Source organism: Anoplophora glabripennis, unplaced genomic scaffold (assembly GCF_000390285.2).
Source record: "Anoplophora glabripennis isolate ALB-LARVAE unplaced genomic scaffold, Agla_2.0 scaffold5, whole genome shotgun sequence".
Lineage (NCBI taxonomy): Eukaryota > Metazoa > Arthropoda > Insecta > Coleoptera > Cerambycidae > Anoplophora > Anoplophora glabripennis.
The window spans coordinates 1,578,899-1,604,246 of NW_019416525.1; the positions used below are offsets into that span (position 1 = coordinate 1,578,899).

At 33.3% G+C, this 25,348-nt stretch overlaps 1 protein-coding gene across 2 annotated transcripts in view; it reads right to left on the reverse strand.

Moving 5' to 3' along the window:
* Positions 1-506: 506 nt before the first annotated feature.
* LOC108907371 overlaps positions 507-25,348 on the reverse strand; it is a 39,514-nt gene continuing 14,672 nt past the window's right edge. Inside the window, exons 2-6 of one of the 2 annotated variants that reach the window (XM_018711026.1) lie at positions 23,347-23,639; positions 14,264-14,504; positions 11,287-11,408; positions 3,652-3,895; positions 507-3,508 (exon numbers count right to left, since the gene is read on the reverse strand). In XM_018711026.1, coding sequence (XP_018566542.1) covers positions 3,482-3,508; positions 3,652-3,895; positions 11,287-11,408; positions 14,264-14,504; positions 23,347-23,639 — 927 coding nt within the window. In that variant the 3' untranslated portion in view covers positions 507-3,481. Of the gene's footprint in view, positions 3,509-3,588; positions 3,896-11,286; positions 11,409-14,263; positions 14,505-23,346; positions 23,640-25,348 lie in introns of those variants that run through there. The other variant, XM_018711025.1, reaches the window with a different exon arrangement.

The following is a 25,348-nucleotide window of genomic DNA, read 5'->3' on the forward strand; positions in this document are numbered from 1 at the left end:
CCTATGCGAAAATCTGACCAGAACTAAATACCTTGACACGTAAAGCTGAGTAATCCCCAATTCTCCAATAGTCGCAAGTATTTGGGGTTGTGATATTGAAGAAAGGCGATCTATATGTATTTATAATTTCTGAACAGTTATACACTATAATTAATTTTGAATAAACAATAATATGTTGAGATAATTAAATATTTTATTTAAAATTAATGATAGTAAGGTGTATGGCATATGAGATCGTTGAATGCATTGTGGTCATGCTCTGATTATAAAATAAAATAATTATATTACGTTACTATTTAATTTTTGATACATTTTAATCGTATATAAAAGGGAGATACCTACTTTGTTTAACCCATTTCAGAGCGAATATCTGCCCGTACATTTTCGATTATCATCTTCTAGATTTTCTTTAATTCAACAATATTCTCCTGACTTACCTGCTTGTGTACAGCGTATTCTTTTGTGCGTTTACGTTATTAAGGGAATAAATAAATAAAACACCACAATTTGTGATGCTCGCCAATTTAATATAATTTATTTAGTTAACAATAAGTATAGGTACATAGAAATATATTACATATAAAATAATTTTGACTACGGGTTGATAATTGAACATTCCATACAGTGATATATTGTCAGTAAATTTCATATACATCACAGAGACATGTATGTGTGCTTAAGGGTAAAGTACAGAAAGATATGTGATAGGTATGATTAGATTTACCTATATAAGATTTAGCATGCGAATAGTGGAAATATTTATGAAAATACATGAATATTAGATAATGCCTCTATCATTACTTTTATCTAGATTACTTACACCAGCCAATATTGGGCCCTATCAATTTGGCTTATGTAAATACATTTTAGTTATTAAATGAAATTGACGAAGTTTTATTGTCATTGACAAACACTGCATTCCAGACCAGCATTGGGGATTTTGGAATAACACATGAAGAAGGTGAACATTTATTTCACACAGTACATTACAGCGTGTTACATCAATACATTTATGTGTGTACAACATTTGTGTAAACATGTGTGGACAAAAAAATGACACTTACATTACCTCCAGATACATTTGCATTTTTCTCTAGCCTTTCGATTGTCTCGATGGCCAATAGCCATTATAATGCATTGTAGCGCGCGAAATTTGAAATTTTAAAAACACACTAGATGTTGTTTACCAAGATAATTGGTTTAGATTTTTTTTTGTTTTCGTGTATTTGAGCAATGTTAAAATTTAGTTAAAATTTTGATCGAGACTGATTGGAGTTTTCGATAATAATAAAATTAGGGTTCTTTGACCAAATCCTTTGGAAAATAAACGGTTTTACCCTTCATTCGATTCAGACCGTACGCCTTTTGGACAAATGAGGAATTGTGCAAGAAATAGTTTCGGAACTTGTACATTGTGAAGGGAATTGTGTGGGCGTTAAACCAGGGTGGATAAGAGAGATAGAGACTGCGAGACAGAAATGTATGCCGTCGTCGATTCATGTGGTGTATGTATGTGTAAAAAAAATATATTTTCTCAGTGGATTACTAGCTGTAGCTGTACTTAACGCTGTAATTCTGCATGTTTAGCCGCTTCTACCCATGGCTGGATCCTTCGTAAAGTGGTTTTGTGTTTGGAACAGAACGCGTGTCAGAATAAAATTTAGAAGGTATAAGAGCAAATCGTTGACATTATTGTCGGATCATCACATCAATTAATTTATACCATTCCAAGATTAGGATAATATTTTGTCTAAAAAATATAATTAATTAGGTATATATATTAATTTGTATTATTTACACTTCTTGTACTATATATTTGTAACTCTCGACTAGGTTAAGTGTTAAGTTCCAATTGTGATAAATAAATATAAAACATTCGACGAAGTGCGGATTGTTGACTTTCTAAACCTTTAGGCATACTTTACTATGTAGGAAGACTCGGTTTTTACATTAATATTATAGTTCTAAATATTTCGATTGCGCCATACCTACTTTATATTTATAATTAAGTACGTTTACATGATTTATATATACTTTATTTCAAACAATTCATCCGGGAAGACCTTTCATTGTAGAGAAAACCATTGTTCATCCCATTTCCATATTTATTCCTGTCTGCACCACCTTATACGAGTATGTACAAGCCAATGACACCTGAACTGGTACACTTTTGTAAAACTACAGCAATGGCATTTTTTTAACTGTTATATCCTTTGAGGTCATATAAAATTGATTGGTAGTGAAAATGGACTATGCAAAGTGTACCAGATCAAACGAGTGATAGTGTTTCATGTCACATCATTCTTGCCCATCGGTACGTGTAGGGAACCAGCAAAATCCAGCCCATTCTGATGGCAGAAAACATTGGTTTACTCTACACGGCAACGTCTTTTTCTTTATCCTACATCACCATCCACATATGTATACGTACAAAATTTTGGTCCGTTACAGATCCTAAGATATGTATACATAAGTGATATTCTTTTTGTGCACGATATGTGTCTAGGTGCGTACAATCATAGATGCAGAACTTAAATTTATATTATACATACGAATTAAGCTACACTTAAGAAAGAAGCTTGCTGCTTTAGATTTTCCATCTTCGTCGTGGTTCCAAAACCGGACTTGTGCATTTCGAATGTCGTTTCGATCACTGTAGGTTATCAGTACTCAGTCAATGAAAACAGACGTTGGAGTTTAAAAAAACACGGTTTGTTCCTTGATCTTGTTGAGTGTATCGAACTGATTCATCACTTTTGACACGGAATTAGAAATTTTTAGTTTGAGTTAGAAAGAAGGTGGAAATACAAGTGGGGCCTTGTAAGAGCAAAGCATTACCTACACTCAACCTATTGATTTTTCACGAGTAAAACCGCTATGTCTTGGAAATCCAAGTATATAAATGTTTCACGTCTTTGTAATTCTAAGTTTTATACTAAAATAGATTTTCTCGCTAGAGTTGTTGAATATTCTGACGAACTCATCTGATATTATCTAAACTAAATCGAAATAAAATTATCGTCGTAAAAATACTGTCGAGATGAAAAATCTAAGGCGATATTATTTTACTCAATGCTTATTAAAATCTAAAAATAGGACACAAATTGACAAATAACATATACCTTTGATGCATCACGTCACTATAACAATCCAATTGATCTTTTTTCCTAACACCCTTTCCAGTTCTACAAATAACGTCACTAATGCATACACAAAGTATATTGTTACCCTTCTAAAAGTGCATCCAACTATAGACCAGACTTTAGAATTGCATTTTTCAGTCACCAGTTATAACTAGATATAGATACAGTTATAGTACAATTAACAGAGTGTTCTTTGGGATATATATATATATATAGTATAGTATAGTAGAGTTCTAAAAAGCACAGAGGGAGTGTTTGTTTGTAGGAAACATCTAATAAGTGCGGAAGGTGGACATAACAACACCTAACTATTCTCTACTATATTTCGGCGTCATCTTCTATAGTATGTAACCATTGTAACCATTCTGTAAAAAAGTTCTTTCCTTAATTAAGCTGTAGGTTGAAAAATGAGAAAACTCGTGGAGGAGGGGACATTTTTATTACTTCATGTTTCTAAGGGGAAGGGCACGCCTAAAAAATCGTTTCTAGAGTGCTCCAGATCACTTACATTAAACGAAGAGGCATCAAAAAGTGTAGGAGCGTGTGTCCTGGTTCGTATCCCGCTTCTCGTATAAGAATAGTCCGGAACAAACCTGGCTATTCCGGGGTTTTGTCCCTGAGGACGCGCAGCTGGGGCCAATAAGTCTGGAAATGATATGACTCCCCCACCTCCGTTGCTGCTACCTCCGTTACCCATATAACTGCTTCCCATGTCGTCTTCTTCGGAATCAAAGTCGTAATGCTCGTAGATGCTAGAAGAGCAGTAATTTAATACTATTACCTGCCGTTATGTCGGGTAGGATCCACTCATAAGCAGTTTTATAATACTCGTAATGTTCGCTTCTGCCCCAACGAGATAAAGACTTATTGCCCTTGCGGTTAATTTCTCTCTACTCCAAATTAAATTATAACGAAACCGCTAATATAAGTCCCTAAACTTCATTACACGTAAAACAATTCAAAAAGAAAGACAGAACGAAAGAAATGGAATGGAATTACAAAGAAATAGAATATACAGGGTGTTTCACGACGAACCCTATATACTATATGGTATATGGCAGAAAGGGACTACTTGAAAAAAAAGTCCTGAATCAAAATTTCTGGATGTATAGGGTGGTAGATGAATTTGCTAAAATAGTATTGAAAAGCTGGTTAAAAATATTACTAGAATTCAAAAAGTTTGGGAAAGTATGACCAAAAAATTAAATGCACGGTTTTCGTTAGTTGTTTATGTACTTTCAACTTACTAGACGAAATAGCAGAAAATGAACTTTCTGAAGGTATGTCAAATAATGGGAATTTTCCAATACCGTCCTGGAATTTGTAATACTGATTTCTAGGGTCTATTGGCCTTCAGTGGCACCAAAAATAAATGATCCATAAATGGTTCCAAAAGCTATAAAGCGAATACTGAAATAAAAATCAGTGAACTTTCATGGATCACCCCGTATATCTCAAATTTTTACTGTTCTAAGTAGTCGCTCCGTATATACCAGTGTAGGTTGCTTCAATCTTCCTTTCGAGTAGGTACTTACAGTTCGTCATAAAACGCGTTCTATTTGCAAATAATGAAGAACATAAAGAAAAAAGAACCATTGAAAGCGAAAACCAAGAATGAAACCATGCAGAGATAATTATCTAGGAAAGTCTATCTAAGACGGAGATTATATCATTGCCGAGCATCAATAAAATTTTCGCCAACCTTCTCAAAAGTTTATTATAAAGCGCCTGTTATGTAATACTGTTACGTTAGCAGATGTCAATACCTTAATTGGTTTGATTAGATAATGAAATTACAAGAAGTTGCGCTAAGAAAATGATCCAGATTTTCCAGACGTTGAAAGTTTGGTTCCAATAAATATCCGTATGTTTGAATTAAATATAATGTTATGAATATTTGTTATAGAAAAATTATATTTGTGTTTACAAGCGGAGGAAAGGATATCCTAATCCTAATGTATTTTTAAGTGTACGGCGGGGCAAAATACCGCTGATGAAGTATGAACGCCATAGTTTATAATAAAACCGCCGTCTCTGGAATTAATGCCGGCCGCATCACTGGCGGCATCTCTCCGAAATTACAATAAATTTCCTTCTTTCTGTTTATTAATTCCCGCAGATTAGCCTTATTCGCGGCGGTGCTATAAACGTTGTGTTAAAATATTTTGGAGAGATAAGAAAGGAAAGTTTCAAATTAAAGCGACTGCCGAAAACAGTTTCAGGATTTAGACAGACTGCTTGGCAATAAGACACGCCTGAAAAAATTGAGGCATTACGTTTGTTTCAGTTAGCCAGAAAGCTGGCGCTAATTCCATTTCTAATTAGAGTCATTAATTATTTGAACAAATTCTGGACAGTTCGCGTCGGCAGATAAATTTACGTTTTGCTTAGCTCGTTGCATACGTAAGTTTTTTATTTCTCAATCTCAAGATGGTTTACCTTGCAAAAATGTACTTTAATATTATGGTTCTTCATTTTACCAAAAAAACTGTCACTGTATAAAATTTAGTAGATTTACAATAGAAAGTATACTTAGTGAAAATATTTACTGAAAATGTGTTTTTATTTAAAATTCTTTATTTTGACATAGTTTTTGTTTGTAATTTTTACATTTTTAAATATTTACAAAAGTAAAAAAAATTAACAACAATGCGACGTGAAAACATTTTAAATACAATTTGTTGGTGAAGTGTGACACAAATTGTATTATAGTCGTATTTTCTATATACAGTCAAAAGCGCTACTATTGTGTAATTTTTTAATATAATTTTTTTCGCGTAGTCGTTTTTCCTCTACAAACATTTTTTTTTTACTTAGTCCCTCTCCAAAAGTTTTATATAATATTTCCCTGCTCATTTCATACACACTTATTTGTTTTGGTGCTGTGCAAACACTTTCTGAATTTAATAATAATATTAAAAAAAACACTTTTGTAGGGGACCGTATAGATTTCTTTTTTAATAGCGTTTCATTTCAAATGAGGATGTTTTTTTTCGCTTTTCTTCCAGAACGCTCTGATAAAGCACTGAAATTATTCCTCCCGGCTTTATTAAAATTTTGATTGATATTTTGATACTTTTCCAATTCAATTCATCGAAACATAAAATATTTTACGTCGTCGGAGATGCGAAAATCCTCTAATTATTTTCAGTGCTTAAATTCACTGAATATGTCACGGTTAGAAGAAAGTGTCGATACACATATATACCGATATCAATAGCCCTTGAACAAATTTGGAATGCTTTTATGTTATTTAGTGAATCTGAAATATTTTCATTTATGTGCAAAACTGCCGCGTATCCAGTTTACATATTTATATTTCCTGTAAAAATCCATTTATTTTAAGTAAAAAATCAATTAACTTGTGAAATGCCGATTTTGTTAAATCTGCTTAATTAGAAATTCTGAACGCTAACAACGCTTGACACTAATAATGATTTTGCCGCAAGTTTTGACTGAATAAATACTTATAAAAACAAGCGCGGATTTGTTTAGAAGCTCTTCAAATACCGACGGCTTTGAATATTAATTTTATTTTTACCCTTTCGAACCGCAAATATTTTAAAGTAGTCTAAGGTTGAATTTTTATACACAAAAGTTTTAATTATCCGCATTCGACGCGAAAATAACTAAATTACTCCATATACAGGGCGATTTAAGCACACTGCTCGCTACTACATTATTTTTTTTTATTTGTTTAAACAAAAATTATTTCAATAATTGTAATAATTATAACTAAATACATTTATATTGAGAGTGTCGAAATATATACGTAAACCAATTTTTTCATTGAAAAAATGCTGTAGCATAGGATAAAAGTATATTTAATACATAAGTGATAAACTTTGTTCATAACAAAGTGTATGCAAATTAGAAAGTTGGCATTACGATATTCGAATTCCTTGACTCGCGAAACGGATTAAAAAAAAAGTCGCGATAATGCAATTTTTTTCGTACATTCGCATTTTGAACCTCCGAATTCAATCTCGGAGCGAAAACCCCCTCCCCCACGTTTCGTGTTTTGAGTCACTTTTCGCGCGTGTGAGCGACAGCTTTTCCGTCTATGTTGCCGATAACTTATGGATATGAAAATTTTTTCCAGGTTAGAACTCGAAAAAACGAAGCCATTGGATCAAAGATCATTGCTAAATTGTTTATAAATTAACGGTAAATGCCGACAAACTTTGAGAACCAATAAACGGAAATTAACTTTTTTTTTTTAAAGAAGTTCCGAGTACTTTAAAATTATAATTTTTGAAAAAAACTAAATTGCAAATTCATAAATGTTATTTAACTGTTTAAAAATAAAAAAGAGTGTTTACTGTGGCCGTCCTAACAACCAATTTTTCAAAAACCAGAGGTCCTTTCTATGTGAAAAAATTTTCAAGTATCTAGATGCTTTATTTGAGGCTGTGCAACATTTTGAAAATTCTAACATTTTTTTCAAAAAATTATTTTGCGAAAACTTTCGAACCGATTTAATGAAATTTGGTGTGTTTTATTATACTCTAAAGTTTTTCTAACCAAAGTAGGATGCCCTCGGAGCAATTAAAATATTTTTAAAAAATTATCCAAAAAACTTAATTGTTTTGCCTTTATTTCATCAATTATTGCTATTTTGCAACATCGGTAATAAATTTAAACATTTTTGACTATATTGAGCAAAATTCTTCAATATTCTTCCAAAATGCATAGGTTCCAAGATATAAGTAAAAAACTCGGATAAAATAGGTAATTTTTAAAAATTTTTAAACATTTTAGAAATTTTACACACTTTTATTATGTGAGTTGTACTGAAGGTAATCCCGCAAAAATTAGCTTGCACCCTCTTACAGCCAAGATGTGGGATATTTCGACAGATCCGCCCTGGTCTAATTTGAAATCAACGCATATTTGAATTTTTTAGGTTCAAATGGGGTCAAACCGAAAAAGGAAAAGTCCGGCTACCAAATTTTTAAACCTATTTCAATTTCATGTAGTTAAACTGTTGGAAAATCCATCATTGTTAGTCGCGAGCCGCGGCATACTATGTTAAAGTTTATTCGAAAAATCCGATAGAATTAAGCGACCGACATAAATCTAGTGCAGTGTATAGGTATTCCTAGGCAAGCGTTGTGAAATTTTTGGTGTACACAGCACTCGAACCTTGTGGAAGGAATTTAAAATTTACGATAGAGAACGGAGTGTCACTTGTTGCCTGAATGAGAGGAAGTGTTCAATATTAAAGTCTGTAACTTGCTAGAGATGGGTGCGGGCTATCTAGATTCCCAGTGACGTAGCCGCCAACTTTTATATAACGCGAACTTTCATTAACATACCGTAAAAACACATATTTTATGTGTCTGCTGCCTAGCCGTCAAGATACCGCCCTCAATAGCCCGAATAACGTGAATGTAGACTTACTGATAGAACGTTACCATTTCGTCTAATTAATGCCTTTTTCTAAAGCTCAAACTTCCAATATGATGAATGGGGTTCGTAAAACCGGAATAAATTTACCGTAACCGTTATATTATAAAAACACGACCGGAATATGAACTCGCCCTTTAAAATTTCAGGTTGTAGGATATGAATAAAAATTAATATTTTCATCTACTTTGTATATATACAGTCCTCAGTCGCGGCGAAGCTTTGGCAACTATAAGAACCGAAATCAACAGAGGGGCGGGCCGTGAGTTCTGTTAGTGGGCCCGCCACCACAGAACCTAGCCCGAGAACAACAGGGGCAGGTACAGATTCCTAGCTAAGGCTAAGGTACTTTAAATATAGATCCAACATCATAAATCTGGAAAGTGTGTTCAATTATTTACTTAATAAATTAATGATAAAACAATGACATATATTTCGCTGGATTCGTAATTAAAAATTATGATGCAGCCGAAGTATACGAGGGTACTCAAAAATAGGTACTGATGATGTTTATTTCCGGTCAAATCGGAAATTCGAACAAATGAATGACTGTCACCGAAATGATTCTGCAAAAAGTACAGGATGTTTTTATCTCAAAAAACTTGTTTTTCGGCTATACCTTTTTTAAATTGATGTCCAATTTTCTTTCACGTATGATTATGGGTCACCATGTATATATAAAACATTTTCACGTATGATTATGGGTCACCATGTAGATATAAAACATTTGTAATAAAAAATTATCCAATTTTAACACCAAAAAAACTTCGTTAAAAATCTGTCAATAAATAAAAAAGTCACGCGGATCACCACCAAACAGAACGCCCCGTACGTATGTACAGGGCGTGTATGTTCCCTAATGTTATGTTTTTGTTTGCTCCGTGTTGGTATATTTTCGTGAAACACGATGGAGCAATACCTCCGGTGTATTATAGAACCTGCGGTCTCTGTGGAATTTGTATCGATTTTCCACGGCTTTATTAAATTCTATAAAGCTTTAATGCGAATAATTTAAATGCAATATTTATGACTTAAAATCCAATAGCTAAAAGCCCGCTAAACTCGTTTCAAACTAATCCACGTATTTTTTATAATTAACATTTTCAGGGTGATTTATGTCACTTTTGGGAACGAAAATTGTTTGCAAATAATTTTAAGTCTTTAATAAAACCTGTGCATTTTCAAATAGTGTAAAAAGTTTAGTGTCGTACAATTTATTAAAATAATTCCAAACTAGTGTATCGCTAAAACGATAAATATGTCGCGTATAAAGCAACGGAATATTGAACTGAACCCTGAAATCGATGGGACGCGTTCTATGTGGGCTATGTGTCGGGTTAAATGATGATTACGCGTTCATTCATTTTTGGCAGATCTACATTTCGGGCATAAAAATAGATCTAAAATAAGAAACAAGGTCAGGGGGATACTTTTCAGTTTATATGGCGGAGTAAGCACAGAGGAGGAAGAAAGCAAAAATATCACGTTAAAAAGGCGGTGGAAATACTTATTTTGGTATACTGAACGCTGCAAAAAACACTTGAATGGAGAACGAACGAGGCAAAGGCCAAGGAAAAGTTAAATTTTAAGATATGTATTCCTTCGATAAGGAATTGCCGATTTTCCTGAACGACGTTATCTAAAGTTTCTCTTCCTTCAGTGCCTCGTTGTTCTGAAGCGGAAACGGTGAGAGAACAGATTAGTTGCAGTTTTTCTTTTATGAATTGCAAGCAGAGGCTTCACCGTTCGGAAAAACACGGGAAAAAAAAATTACCGCGCTGTTAACTCGTTTCGCCTAACGTTTTTTTTAAAAGAATTCCCACATTCTCGACGGGTATTTTGTCCCCATTAAATAATACTAACGAGCTGCCTATGAATGAAAGAAACATCAAAGTAACACATGCAAATGTTTTACGGAATGATTCAGTCTTAAAAATTTTTCCTTGCGTAAACAACTGCCATTTTTTGTGCTTCTTTCTGTTTATTTTTACGTTTCGACTTGTGCTCCAGTGGCGGGTAACAACAACAATTTACGGATTTAAAAGATTATATTATATCAAAAGCTAAGAGGTTTCCGAAAAAAATTATTAAACAAACGATGACGAAATTTTGTATTTTAAACCCATTTAGACATTTTTAAAATAAAAAGAGTATATTTTAATGGGATAGATATATTCTGACAAACGAAGTCGATAGAAATGGCAGAAAAAACATTTTTTAATAATTACTGTTCGAATAATTGCAGTAGCCATGAGTTGGTGAACATATTATTGATCTACGGCGAATGCAGACGCAGCGCCGGGGCCGCAAAACGAATTTACGCGATTCGTTTTTAACTTACAATTAGTTAAACCTTTTGTTAAGTACCCATTTATTCTCCTCTTTTTCCTTTTTTTTATTAATAACACTCCTGTTTAAAAAAAAACGGAATCATCGCTGCGCGCAACCACGGTCCGCTGTGAAAGAAGCGTAAAAGGCGTTTTAATTCGAGCGGGTATAATAATGCTAATGGCGCGAGATTTTAATTGGAGCCGGAACCTAGCTTGGGCGTTAGGATAAAGCCCTTAAAGTCGGCGGAATTTGGTAATTCTTTTTCTACCTGTTCCTTCGCCCCCGCGGCTTACGGCGACGGCGTTTCGCCGATGCTCCGCATAAAAAGACGACATAATTAAATAGCGTTCTTATGGAAAACGTCGACATAATTTCGGAAAGTAATCCTATTAAAAGAACTTACCCGGCCTGGTTCCTGTGATTCTCGTTTCTTGACAAATCTTTGAGGGCCGCCGCCCTAGCTGCTGCCTCCTCTGCCACTCTTTGTTGTTGAAGTTCGCGCGCCCGCTCGGTCTTAATTAGCTCCTGAAATTCGCTGTTTTAGACCAACTTTACTGGAATGCCACACCATGAGCGCCGGCCCACGATGCTGCCTCTACCATCATCCGACCGCACAGATCGTTACACTCTGTCTAGAGAAAATATCGCCCTTTTCGAAAAAAACAAGCGGCGTATCGCATTACCACCGCTAGGGGTCAATATCTCAACCAGGGTAGTTCAACGCGATACATCATACCAGAAAGCTAATCGAAACTATGGTAAATTTAAACATAATTTTTAATTTAGCTAAATTTGCGTTATATCGACCCACGAAAACAGAAAAACATGTTATTGTTTGCAAAGCCGCGTGATCGAGAAGTGGAAAAAATGAAAATATTTGCCAACGTCGGGAGCAAACAGCTAGTGAATATATTGCAATCGTCTCAGAAGTGTGACAATCGCTGGGAAAAAACTGAACTGCCGTCATCTTACTTTAACTAATAACGAACCCTCGCGAAATGCCAGTAAGAATTCCGTTTAAAAAATCGCTTAATGTAGCGGAAGAAATTGTTTAAAGCAGTGACGGGGGGATGCTACTTAACTATAAATATTTTATGATAAATCGATGCCGGCTAAGCTATTTTTTATCAAAATATTCTGGATCAATAAAACGTGCTTTCGCCTAAATGTCCGTAGCCTCCACCGTATCCCATTTTACGTCGATTTTAAGGGTATTTACAGTCCTTACTGTTGGGAGCGAAGTGCCATTAGCCAAATACCGTTAATGCCGACTAAATTTTCAAAACTTACGTAAATTATAACGAAACGCTGTTGAAATTTACGCATAAACTCGAGGAAAGGAAATATGTAGTGACCATCACTTTTTAAGAGGTCAACTAGAATGCTTATTTTTAACAACGGAAGTGCCATTCATCAAATACGAACCATTAATGCAAATAAACGTTTCGAAACTGAAATAAAATCTGAGGAACACCGTGGAAATTTACTCTGAGACAAAACTGAAATTAAATATGTCCGCTGAAGAGGTACAATATGAAGAAACGTTGCCGAAATTAACTCAAGGTAAAGTAGAGCAAAATATTTCTGTAAATCAACGGCAACAAGTCGCTTGGCAGTGCAGTGCAGCAATGCGGAATTCAAGTAATTTTAATTTATTGTAGACACCTTATATTAATCATTCATATTACAATTGCGAAAGGGAGAAATAAGAGGGATATTTGGTTTACTAATATTATCACAACATGGCATTTTGGAGACCTTTTGAAACGGGACAAAACGAAATTTACCACCAATATAATAAAATTGTTTGAGGACATAAATAATTAAAATATGTTGTTGGCCAAATGGACATATAATAGAAATTATTATAATTTTTTACCTTTAGCAGAAAACTTTTTTAGCCTATGAAACTCGTTAAATTTTATTGCCATGCGTTTTTTTTACATTTTCAACCGACTTCGGAAAGACTATACATACAATTTCTGAAAGTGAAGTATAATATAAAGAAACGTTGAAATTAAGTACATTTTACATCGATTGTAGGTTATTTTTAAAAGCAAAATGCCATTAAGTTAATACCAACCATTCACGCAATTAAAACTTTCGCAGCTGAAGTAAAATGAGAGAAAACATTGCGGAAATCTGCTCGTAAGGCAGGAAGAAGAGCACTTAGTCCGAATTTTTACAAGCAGTGTTATTAACAGAATACAATGTTCGAAACTGGGGTAAAATATAAAGGAACTTCGTTGAAATTAACTTATAATCAACCAGGACAAATTATGTCTATACTGAAAACGAAGAAGAAATCTTTGTCGAAATCAACGTCAATAAGACACTACAAATGAACATTTCTTAAATCCGGAATACTAGGAAAGCAATAATAATCCACTATTGAATAAAATTGCAATCGAACTGGTGCGCTGAAGCGATAGAGGATAGTGACAAACTAGTTGCTTCGAGAAGGGCCAGAGTAACGAATATTTTTAAAGTCGTTAACGTTCGAGCTAGTGTTGCAAAACAATGCGAATTCCTGGCTTGTCCAGTGCATTCCGATATTGAATAAAACACATTTGTCTAATTGATCATTGAGGGTAGATAGAGAGAGGCGGCATCGTGCTTGTGGGTTATTATTCGCTCAAAACTTCTGAAACTATTTCTATAAGTGGTTGCCGACGCCTACACACATCGAAATAACTTAGGGGAATAACGCCAACGTCTATTATAGGAAGTAAACGATTTGTTAGAACCTCTATTAAACGATTCTCTCAAACGCTGAAAGACAGAATTAAATATAACCCTCGTCAATTAGGCGGGTAGATTTTCAAAGCAAAGTAGAAGCAATCTTTATAACAATTTCCCTTAATTATTATTATTTTTTTAGTGACACAGTTTTGGATTAGTAAAACTAGTGATTTTTTATAAATGGATACAATATAATTCTTTTGAAGAGATTGTTTACTTCGAGAAAAACGGCTGTAGCTTATGTAAGTCCCCTATATTTCATCGATGTGTGCAGCTGCTTATTTTATTCAAAGTATTTGTGCACCATCGATCATTATATAAGCTTCGAATAAGCTGTATTAGACACCACAAGCATCCTTCACTTCGATTGGATAGCAAAACATTTAAACTCCCACTAGATTTGCTGACGTAAATAGAATATTATGGCAATTACCACCGAAGAATTTTTTAATTTACGTCTTTACTCAATTCCCTCCAACACTTTTTCGCGACGAATGTGCGTAGGATCACGTTATCTTAGAATTATATGGTCCTGATGCTTTGTTAAAATACTTTCCGGAATTTGTATTCGAAACATTATTAAAATTCTATTGGCTTGCCTTTGATGACCTAATGAGGGTTTTAGAAGGGATACCAACCTTAAGATGTTGGAAACTTCCCTGTTGGGGCGGGATACCGAGTGTCGGAAGATGTCCACCCCCGGGCAATCGGAATGTAGTCAGTCTTCTTCTAGGCTCGTTTTGTCTGGGCATGCCGTACAGTCTGGCGACTTCCTCGAATGCCTTGTGCCTTTCTGCGGGGTCCTGTATACGCAGATAAGGAGGGTTGTGTACTACCCGTCCGTATATCGGCTTGCTCCGATATCTGCCCATCCGCATCCTGGAACAAAGTGGAATTACGTGGGTAAAATAATAATAAAGCGCCCCCTCCACGCTTAAACGTTTAATTACAGGATTTTATTCTGGAACGATACAAAATCTAGTCGATCGGAATTGTATCGCGTTATTCGCGAAACGTTCCAAAATTTATGTCGCGCCGAAAATGTCAATAACAAAAATTGCATTTGTTTGATCAGTGATGCCACTTGTTGGACGTAGTTATCATTGAAAAGTGATGGCCCGTTTATTTCCTGTGTAGCCATTTTATTTTTAGATAGAAAATCTGTGTTTCAGAGAGAAATCGTTCCAAAGTTGACTGACACGTAGTGACATTAATCAAATAACACTTCAACAATATTCCTCGAAAGGACGAAAAAAATATTAATTTAGTACACGAATTAATTTGCGCTATCATAAAAATGTTGCTTGACTTCCGAATTTTAGCATTTTGTTAACAGCAAAACAATGCCTAATATAGTACAGTGCGGGATACATAAATGTCTCGACTGATTGAATTAAGTTTAGTACAGTAGTGGAAAATTAACTGACTTTCGAGTAATTGTCTTTAAATACATTTATTCCATTCTCAATTGATTGATATGACTACAAGCTCATCGAAAATTTTCAAGAGGTCATTTGACCCAGCATGAATTACTTATAAATCAAATAAGACCCACTTCTTATTTGTGGAAGGGCGAAATGGGCGGTGACTATTAGACGCCTTCATTATAGCCATCTTTCTCTATCGCACGCATTTCTATGACTTACTTTATCGCTCTCACGTAACGGCAGATGGACCATCGGTACTTTCCGACCCTGTATGTTTAAAACTAGTAAAAATAATTTAAAAGTGCATTTGTTACAAAAACAACTTTAAGATTGTCGGTTATAAACATGAATAAAACCACATAAAAATTTACACGCCGACAAGAAAAAAGAGACAGAGAAAGAAGATGTTTCGATGGCCAGCTAGAATCTCGAAGCGGTAATTTTAATTTTAAAATAAAAATAATTCCAAATTTTTTAAAAAATATTAGAATGCAGATTTTTTTATTGATTTTTTAATAATAATTTTTTGGATTTTGAAAAAATTTTACTTATGTACTTGTGAAAAAAAAATTAATATATGCTTTTCAAATTTATAAAATTAATAATTTTTATATCGTCCTATGGTTTTTTAAAAGCATGTTACTTAAAAATTATTTTACATCTTAAATAATGTTTTAGCAACAATGCCGACCATTTTTCAATGAACGGAAGCCATAAGGGTCAGAATAGGGGTTTGCATGGGCTTGTAGTCTATGTGTAGCTTGACTTTCAAATATTTCTAAATAGACTTCAGAATTAAGCGTTTAAATAAATGTATTCTATTCTCAATTTATTGAATTAAAATTATTAAAGCTCAAATTAATTCGGATGATGGTGGAAAAGATGGAAAATTACTGACTTTCGAATACTTTCATTTGGTTAAAGCAAAATAATGCATAATACAGATGAGGATTCATAGAATGTGTTCCATTCGAATCGATCGAATTAGTAAACGCCCAAAACGACTTGAAAGACAATTTACTCATTTACGGTGACGCCAGGTTATCTCTATTTAAAATCGCAGACATTATACGCCAGCTACCATTCTCAGTATTGTATTTTCCAAGCGATTAAATAACAATGGCTCCTTTGGCGCTTAAAACAATCTGCGCAACAAACTGTTTATGTACAACACAATGGGTAATTGATTCTGTAGGTAAAAAATTCCCGTCTTAAAATTGGGCCCTTTTAAAAACATATTTTCCATCACAATGGGTCGCCCTCGACAAAGAAACGTCACTTTGCGCTGGAATCCGCGCCGTCACAATGGAAATAATTATTGCATTAAAAAGCGAAGATTTAACAGATTATACCACCTTCAAAGGATACCATTCACTGATAATACAAAAGTAAAAGTTACCGTTCCACTTTTTATCGGTTTAAGCAAAGCTTTTTCGTTCACGAGGCGACATAACTGAGTGCCTATAACATCTTCAATGGCTCGTATAATAATTATAAACAACCTACATGCGTTGACAACGACACCTGTTTTGTGTTGATGACAGATTATTTACATTTTAATTCGTATACAGTCACTGTGAACAAACAACAATAGCTTTATTGGCGTTTAATACAATCTACAACAAACTGTTTTTGTTCGACTTCCCGTTTCCAGAGAATGTAATTATTAAAAGCGTAATATATGGCATATAGCAGAATAGTCGACGGCGAATTTATCCCAAATGAAAACAGAGAGAAAGGTGTTTAATTCGTACAAATATACCGTATATTCAAGGATAACAAACTTATTAGTTAGTTACTATCGAGGTAGTTCGAGCGAGCGAAAGAACTGTGAGATTGATCGCGGCAAAAAGTCAAAAATCCCTAAATTGATCTCCCGAAGCGGCGGCACCTCTACGTGGCGCGTTAGTTTTCGCTGTTTTCAGTAACTTGTCAGGCGGTAAAATAATTAAGCCTCTAAGAGATAGGACTCTCTATTACCGAGGCTGCCGGGAATTTAATATTAGGCATTCGAGCCGTCCGCCCATCCTTTCGGCTTTAACGGCCGTGATAAATAATTTGTACGACAGAGCAGGAAATATTTCTTGCAATAAATGTAAGCAATCTTGTAGCCAAGTAGACCCAAATTATTTTCCAACGGCGGTTAATGAGCGTGTACGCGGCCTAATTGGTTAGAATATAATTCTGAAATGAGATGACTCACACAAATTAACACGTATCAACGCACGGCCAGTAGATCCATTACTCGCTTACTTATTCTCCAAAGTCGGGCCACTTACCTAGTTCTCCCAATGTAAATTAACAAAAAGTAACGAACAACGTATCTTACCAATTTTTTTTGAAATAAATATATAATTTATTTACGACAACCAAACGTACTGTTACCACTACTATGCAGTATATTAGCTGTTAATATATCTATCTGCTGCCATTACTATAAGAAAAATACAACTGTAGTCATTAATATATTAAATAATATGTAATAATATTTTAATCAGTGGCACAATTTATTAACCTTAAAAAACAGGTCAAAAATAGCAAAAATTCACGAAAAAGTGCTAGGAAAAACACAAACAAATTTTTTTGTATTCAAATGTTCATTTATATGGTTAAGACCCCGCCCAACGTGAATCAGCGGTCAGAATTGATGATTGTTTTTTTAACCTCAAAAAACAGGTCAATTAAGGTCAGATATCACGAATTTTCAAAAAAATAAGATTCGCGCCAAATTTGGTATAAGTAGGTTTACCCGAAAACGCCCATATATCGAATTTGGCGCGAATCTGGTATTTTTTGAAAATTTGGTCGGCCATCTTGGATCCGCCATCTTGAATTTTGCAAAATTGACATCGGATCCGTGATCAGCGACCCCGAAAACCCCCTATGCCTTTGGAGCGAATCTGTTATTTTTTGAAAATTCGTGATATCTTAATTGACCCGTTTTTTTTGAGGTTAGAAAAAGAACCATCAATTATGACCACGTATTCACGTTCGACGGGGTCTTAACCATATTAGTGAACATTTGAAAATAGAAAAAAAATATTCTTGTATTTTTCCTAGCACTTTTTCGTGAATTTTTGCTATTTTTGACCTGTTTTTGAGGTTAGGAAATTGCTGTGATGTGACAGCTCAATTCTGACACCGGATTCGTGATTAGGAAGCAAAAATACTACGGATAACATATGTCGCATGAAAAGTACAGACAACTTTTTTTTTGTGGCTTACGGTGGCCCAAAAAAAACGAATATTCTTTTTTGTGAAAATATGTTAATTTATCATGTTTTAAGAGCCCCCTCAAAAAATCAGGTCAAACAAAATTTTTTTAGAGGTCGCTCAAGATTTTTAAAAATTTCCAAAATCGTCAAAAATTTATTTTTTTTTAAACTTTTTTTTCGTCATTTTCTAGGTTGAAAAAAATCTCAATTCTGAAAATTTCAAATCGATACTTTAATTTCTAAAGGTCACTCATAATTATTTTTACTTTCAAAGTAGTGTACCTGTTTTCGAGCGACCTCTAAAAAATAAATATCAACGAACTAATAATTTTTTTTTATTGAATTTGAAGAACAAAGGAATAGAAATAAATCACTTAAATTTTAAAAAATTAAAAAATTATAAATATTTGATACTCTGTGCGGCAGTAAATTTTGTCTCGTGATTTATTTATATTCTTTTGTTCATTCAATTCAATAAAAAAATTATTAGTTCGTTGATATTGATTTTTAGAGGTCGCTCGAAAACATTTTAGGTACACTACTTTTAAAGTTAAAATAATTATGAGTGACCTGTAGAAATTAAAATATCGATTTGAAATTTTCAGAATCGAGATTTTTTCAACCTAGAAAATGATAAAATAACGAGAAAAAATATAAAAAAATCTATTTTTAACGATTTTGGAAATTTTAAAAAATCTTGAACGACGTTTAAAAAAAAATTTTTTTTAGAGTTCTTAAAACATGATAAACTAACATATTTTCACAAGACACGAAAAAAAATATTCGGTTTTTTGGGCCACCCTAGCTGTGGTGTAATTATCGGCTTCCTTCGAAAAAATTTGGAATAAAAAATCGAATTTAAAATAAATATGCGTGATTTTTTTAAATAAAAAACGTCCAAAACCGCTGACTACGCTGGCACCTTATGACTAGGTACAAAGTGTTATAAAACTTTCAACCACTAACTTTGTATATGAAATAGAAAGATTTAAATAAATAAGCATCGTTTTTCGACGATACGCCAGAAACTTAGAAATAAAAAAACTGCAAAGGCACTTAATAAATCACCGTCCCTGAAAATAACAAATCGACGTATGCCAACCCGACAACCCAACGTTAAATGTTACAACATAATATTACAAACGATTAAGACAATATATTGTTTCGTTGGTTGGACATGATACTACACGAATGCTTGGAATAATTGTTGGAAAGTGGAAGTACGTCGGTTTCATTGACGAGGCCATTCATTTTACGTTAAAAGAGAGATCAGAGAGTCCGTGTGTGTAGGAGTGAAGGGACTGGTGCACGCGGGTAGGGCTTTAAAAAATGGCGCAGTCCTTCTGTGTACACGTTTTACGCACATTCATCGTTCTTCTAATATATTATTCTCGGCATGTGACCACGCCGGGAAGTTTTAATATCGGGAGCCAAATTTTATGTAACATATCTGTTGTACCAGGGCACAGGTCCTTATGATATCGGTATATTCCTCGGATAACACCGCCACTTTAATATATTTTTTATTTGACATTTTTATTTGCCGCAGGCATACTAATGGTGCCGGGTTATACGTGACAAGGCTAAACAATATGTTACTTTCGCCCATACAGAACACCTCCTTATTCTTTTCTACCTCCGGAATTAATCGATTCCTATTTCCTTCTCGCACTTTTTCAGACCTTACCTAAATTCTGCTCAAGGATGTTAATTCATTCGTTGTTTTTAAACAACCTTTGTAAAAAGACGAATAATATGAAATTGCGAGCTGAGGATATTAAAATGTGTAGGTATGTATTATATTTATGAGAAATATCTGAAGCCCCTTATTGTCATATTTGTTCGAAACAGTATGACGTTTTTTTTTTGTGAAATTTCATATATTATCTTTACCCACCCTTTATGAATCTCAGCGAAATGAATACAGCTCTCGTAGAAAAAGAAACACCCTTTTCAAATATAAATATTTGCGTATATGCGCGGGCATATAGCTTTTGCAAGGTAAAACTTGATATAATAAAATTCCTACTGACAATATATCCCAACCAGAAGAGAACTAGTGGAAGTTCAATATTTTTTTTACTACAATCTTCTATTACATACGAAGTTTTTGTCATTCAAATTAAAAAAACGTCCCTTTAATTAAATGCCCCTTCTTTCTCTGGCGTTATAGTTCTATTCCTCATGTCTGAAAGTTGTTAGTAACTGTAATTGCTTTTGGGACCGGCTGTTAAAAATATGTTAAATGAGTTGGCCCTAATATTCTTCGAATTGGTGGAGTTCCCAAGCGACTCATTTTGACGTGTCGATTTAATTAAAATTCCCTACAAATGAAACTTCGATACGGAAAACAGTTACGACGGATTTTATTAAAAATGAATTAGTTTGCCCAAAACGGAACCGGTTTCGCTCGAACCACGCAAATTCACTTTCAAGTAATTGGTGTGATCGTTAATAAATTTACTTAAAAAAAAACAAAACCAAGTGGATTTTTCTTCATCGGACAGGAATACTAAATTTGATATACGAGAGAATACACATTCGCTGGAAAATACGAGGAAGGCGAAGTTATTTAATAAAACCATTATTTTCCCTCTAAGTCTACGTATCATAATCCAACTTTATCCCTTATTTGACGGATGTATGTAAATCAGAAATTTTTATTCAAATCCTCGAAGCTTTTTGTCAGGATATGTCGCAGCAATTTTTTGGTTGGAAAAATGAATATCTGTATTTAAATACTACTGTTTAGCTTAATACAACCCTTATATTATTATTATTTACGTTAGTCGTTGTTAATTAATTATTTAACAGAATTGTTTGGCCCAACAACCTTTAGAATTAAATTTTTCTGGAACTTAAAGATAAATTAGAAGCTTAAAGGTCGGTCGGGACGGATATAAAATCGCCCAATAGCGATTCCTACCAACATAATAAATTAAATTATCTCGGGCACAACCAGAACTCAGGAGACTAAGTTTCTGAGTTCCCAAGCTGTCAAGATTTATTAGCGGAAAAATTAGTTTTATCAATCAAGGTATGGCGAGCAACAGAAAATATTTTTACAAGAAATATATTTAGTGCTATCTGCCTCCCAGCCGTATTTTGTCGACTCCGGGAACTGATGAACCGGAAATTAACAAAGTGTCTGAGGTCGTTTAGGTCAAATGTCCTATTTTTCGGATCCGTCTTTATTGGGCATTACTCAAGCAATTTCAAGAGTAAGATTACGGACATGCGGACCGCCCTGATTGGATTTTTTTCTAACACCTCCCGGGCGCCATGTATGTATATACAGGGTGAATCTTAAATTTGCACATATAATTTAAACACCGGTACCACATGTGGACAAAATGTACACGCGAATGGATGAATTTTAATAAAATGGTAATACACTATAAAGTAGGATCATATTCGATGCGAAGTAATAAATCATTGCCTGTTAAGGGATCCAGTGCAATACGCTTTTGAGGGTTTTAGAAATTGAATAATTTCTTTATACATTATTAAGGGACGATGGGATCAGTTCACGTCTGGCACCCTTGTTCCTACAAAAATTCCTATATTCTCATAAACATTAATTATAAATCCATTTTTTTTTTTTAAATTCCACATATGTACTACATTTTACCTCTGTACGCGCCACTGTTGTTTACGTGTTTTTTGGGGGCGCTCTCTGATTTACGACCAAGCTCACCAGGTTAGTAGGTATTTATATAAAAAAAAAAGGAAATTGAAGTTTCAAGTGTCTAGTTTTCAGATCTGCAGTTTAAAATTTTTTAGCGTCAGCAGTATTTGAGTAATCATAAGAAAATCAAGGAGAAAAAAATTGTGAAATTTTGTTTTGACTGGCAATCGATTACTCGGGAAATAACAGTCGTACAGAAACCCAAGCAGGGTTTTGAAAATTGCAAAGTATTTTCTACAAGTCGTAATTATGGGTTTTTTTATAAAAAAAAATTTTTCCAAGTGAAAATGTTGGTTAGAAAAAAGGTATAAAATTGCATATTTGAATAATTGTAATCTGCAACGTTAAATCAACCAAATTTTTTTTGACGTTTGTGAAGCTTGTGGATATATTAAAAAAAAATTAAGAAAAATAATTTTTGAAAAAAAAAATATTTTTAATTTTTTTTAGAATCATGAACGTTTTTTGATGAAGAAAATATGTATTAATGCTAAAAAAAAACCATTTTTAATTTAAAAAAATAATTAAAAAATTAAAAATTATTTATTGTCACAAATTTAAACATTCCGGGCTCTTAAGAAAAAAAAAAAAATCGCAGCGTTTTTAAATTATCAGGTTTTTTTTATGACACTGAGGTCGAAAAGTTACAGTCCATATCCTAACCTAACCTAATCAACATTTTCACTTTGAAAAATTTTTTTCTTATCAAAAACCCATATTTACGATTTGTAGAGAATACTTTGCAGTTTTCAAAACCCTACTTGGATTTTCTGTACGTCCATTATTTCCCGAGTAATTGATTGCCAAAGTCAAAAATATTTTTTTTGCTTTGATCGACGATAACTCACCGACAAATAATCGTACAAGGCTCCGGAACCGCTCAAATTGAAGAGAATTAAATTATCTATGATGAAATTACCAAAAAAATTTTTGAAGTCCATAGGCCTTTTTAAAAAAGCAAAAATTTACAATTTTTTTTTCCGTTAATTTTCTTGATTACTCAAAAACTGCTGACCCTAAAAAATTTTAAACTGCAGATCTGAAAACTAGACACTTGAAGCTTCAATTTCCTTTTATTTTTATTCTCTCTACGACCATTTCCCTCCAAGTTACAGCTCTTTGAAAATCACCCAAAACTTTGGGATTTTTTTTTTAATATCCCTTAATTTCTGTGCCTAGAGTATATCCGTAAATATTTGTAATTAAAAAAAATGACTTACAATAGTAACCGGTAACGAGGAATTAAATTCCGCGACGCAACTAATGAAGAGTTTTGAATGAGATCGGAGTCAATGAGGCAACTTTAAAGCGTGGGTCTCGCGAGACTGGCAGTTGGGATGGGAGCGGCGAGTTTGAAGTAATAAAAAACAATGAAGAAATGTCCGACTTACCCTCCGATGCTTCTAGAAGTGGCGTAGTACGGCTCCCACACATTATCGGCGAAAGGGTCCCTGTACATGGGGATTTCGTTGGTAATTTCAGCGGCCCTTGATTGACGTTTGGAGAATCTCCACATCGCTTTGAGCTCCTCGCACGTCGGTTCTGTTGCCACTCCATTTTTACTAGACACTACTTCCCCCGTCCCCCGGTAGTCCTTGGTTCTAGGGAGAGCCAGAGCCAGAGCAGATATCTCGTTGAATACCAGCCATGCGGTTAGCCTCAGTATTGTTGAACTACAAATCATCTAAAAAAAGGAAACACCGTATATTCGTCGCACCCAGAACTTTCCCAGACACGAGATCAATTTCTACACGGAAAAAAATGTCTCGTAGAACTGTGGCTCTCCATCTTGCGCAAAATGTCAATAATTGTGATCAACAAAGTTTTTTGGTACAATATGGTAAAAAAATGTATTGTACTCTTTTTTGCCATAAAATAGAATTGAAATCTACATTTTATATGTCCCCCTATATTTCTAGTAGAAAGTGAGGTTATTTATATTCATGGTTCACTGTTATTTACTTGTTGTTTATTTATTAATTTCTATTTTCAATGTTGCTATAAATTGTAAAACAAAACAAAAGCATGTATTTATATATCATCAAATAATTCACTTTAAAACTGATCAAAATTTAAATTTAAAATTTAAAAATTTAAAAAAGATCAAATTTTAATTTAATTCATGAAATATCCCGCTAAAAATTATAAGTGTAGTCTTCTAGATAATGTCGTAATGTTGAGAACAAATAATATACTATTAAAGACCATACATTCACGATTTGTATATAGTGTCATTTAAATATACTTTAATGAAACAATTACAAAAAATAATTTTCGCAACAAGGAAAAAAATCCAAAAAACCAACAATGACAAAGCCAATAATAGTCGATTATAAGATACGTTTAAATTGCAAAGTACATAGATTTTATATGTAAGCTTTAATAGTAAATTTATCAAAAAAAAATTATTTGGAAATTAATTTTTTTGTTAAATACAGATAAAACTTTAAAAATTTACTGTGGCCGACCTAATCAACCGATTTCAATTTTTCAAAAACCATTTGAAAGTTCGAGCGGTTTTCAAGTATCTAGATGCTTTATTTGAGGTTGTGCAACATTTTGAAAATTCGAATTTTTTTTTTCAATTTTTTTTTCAAAAAAGTTGCGAAAACTATAGAACTGATTTTAATGAAATTTGGTGTGTCGTTTTATTATACTCTAAAGTAAAAAGATAAAATAAAGGGGTTTTTCAAGATAACTCAAGGGGTAAGAAAGAACTAGAAAAAAAGTTTCTTATAAAAATTGTAAATTCTACATAAAAATGGTTTATTGACTTTTTTATACCATTAAAATTAACAGGGTTAGGGTGGCTAGAAGTTAAGGGATGATTTCAGAAATTTAAAAAATCATAACAAGTAGATAAATGAATGAATTTTATAAATTTTTTTCCAATTTACTCTTAAAAGTATAACCTATCTTTTTAGAGAAATAGATATATTTTTTAATTTTTAATAAAAAGGTTATAACAATTTCACAAAACGAACGTTTTTTATCTTTGTCAAAACAAAATTTCGAAAGCAACTTTTTTTTATTTTAAATAATCAATTGAATGGCATAGAAATAAATTGTTTTAGTGTTTAATCATAAAAATTAACGATTAAAAAATTTTAATTGTTTTAACTTTTTTATTAAAAATTAAAAAAATTAAAAAAAAATGTATTTCTCTGAACAGAAAGATTACATTTTTTAGAGTAGATTGAGAAAAAAAATATGAAATTCATTCATTTTTTTGCTTGTTATGATTTTTTTAAATTTCTGAATTCATCCCTTAACTTCTAGCCACCCTAACTCTGTTAATTTTAATGGTATAAAAAAAAGTCAATATACCATTTTTATGTAGAATTTTATGCTTTACAACTTTTATAAGAAGCTAGCTCTTACCCCTTTTGAGTT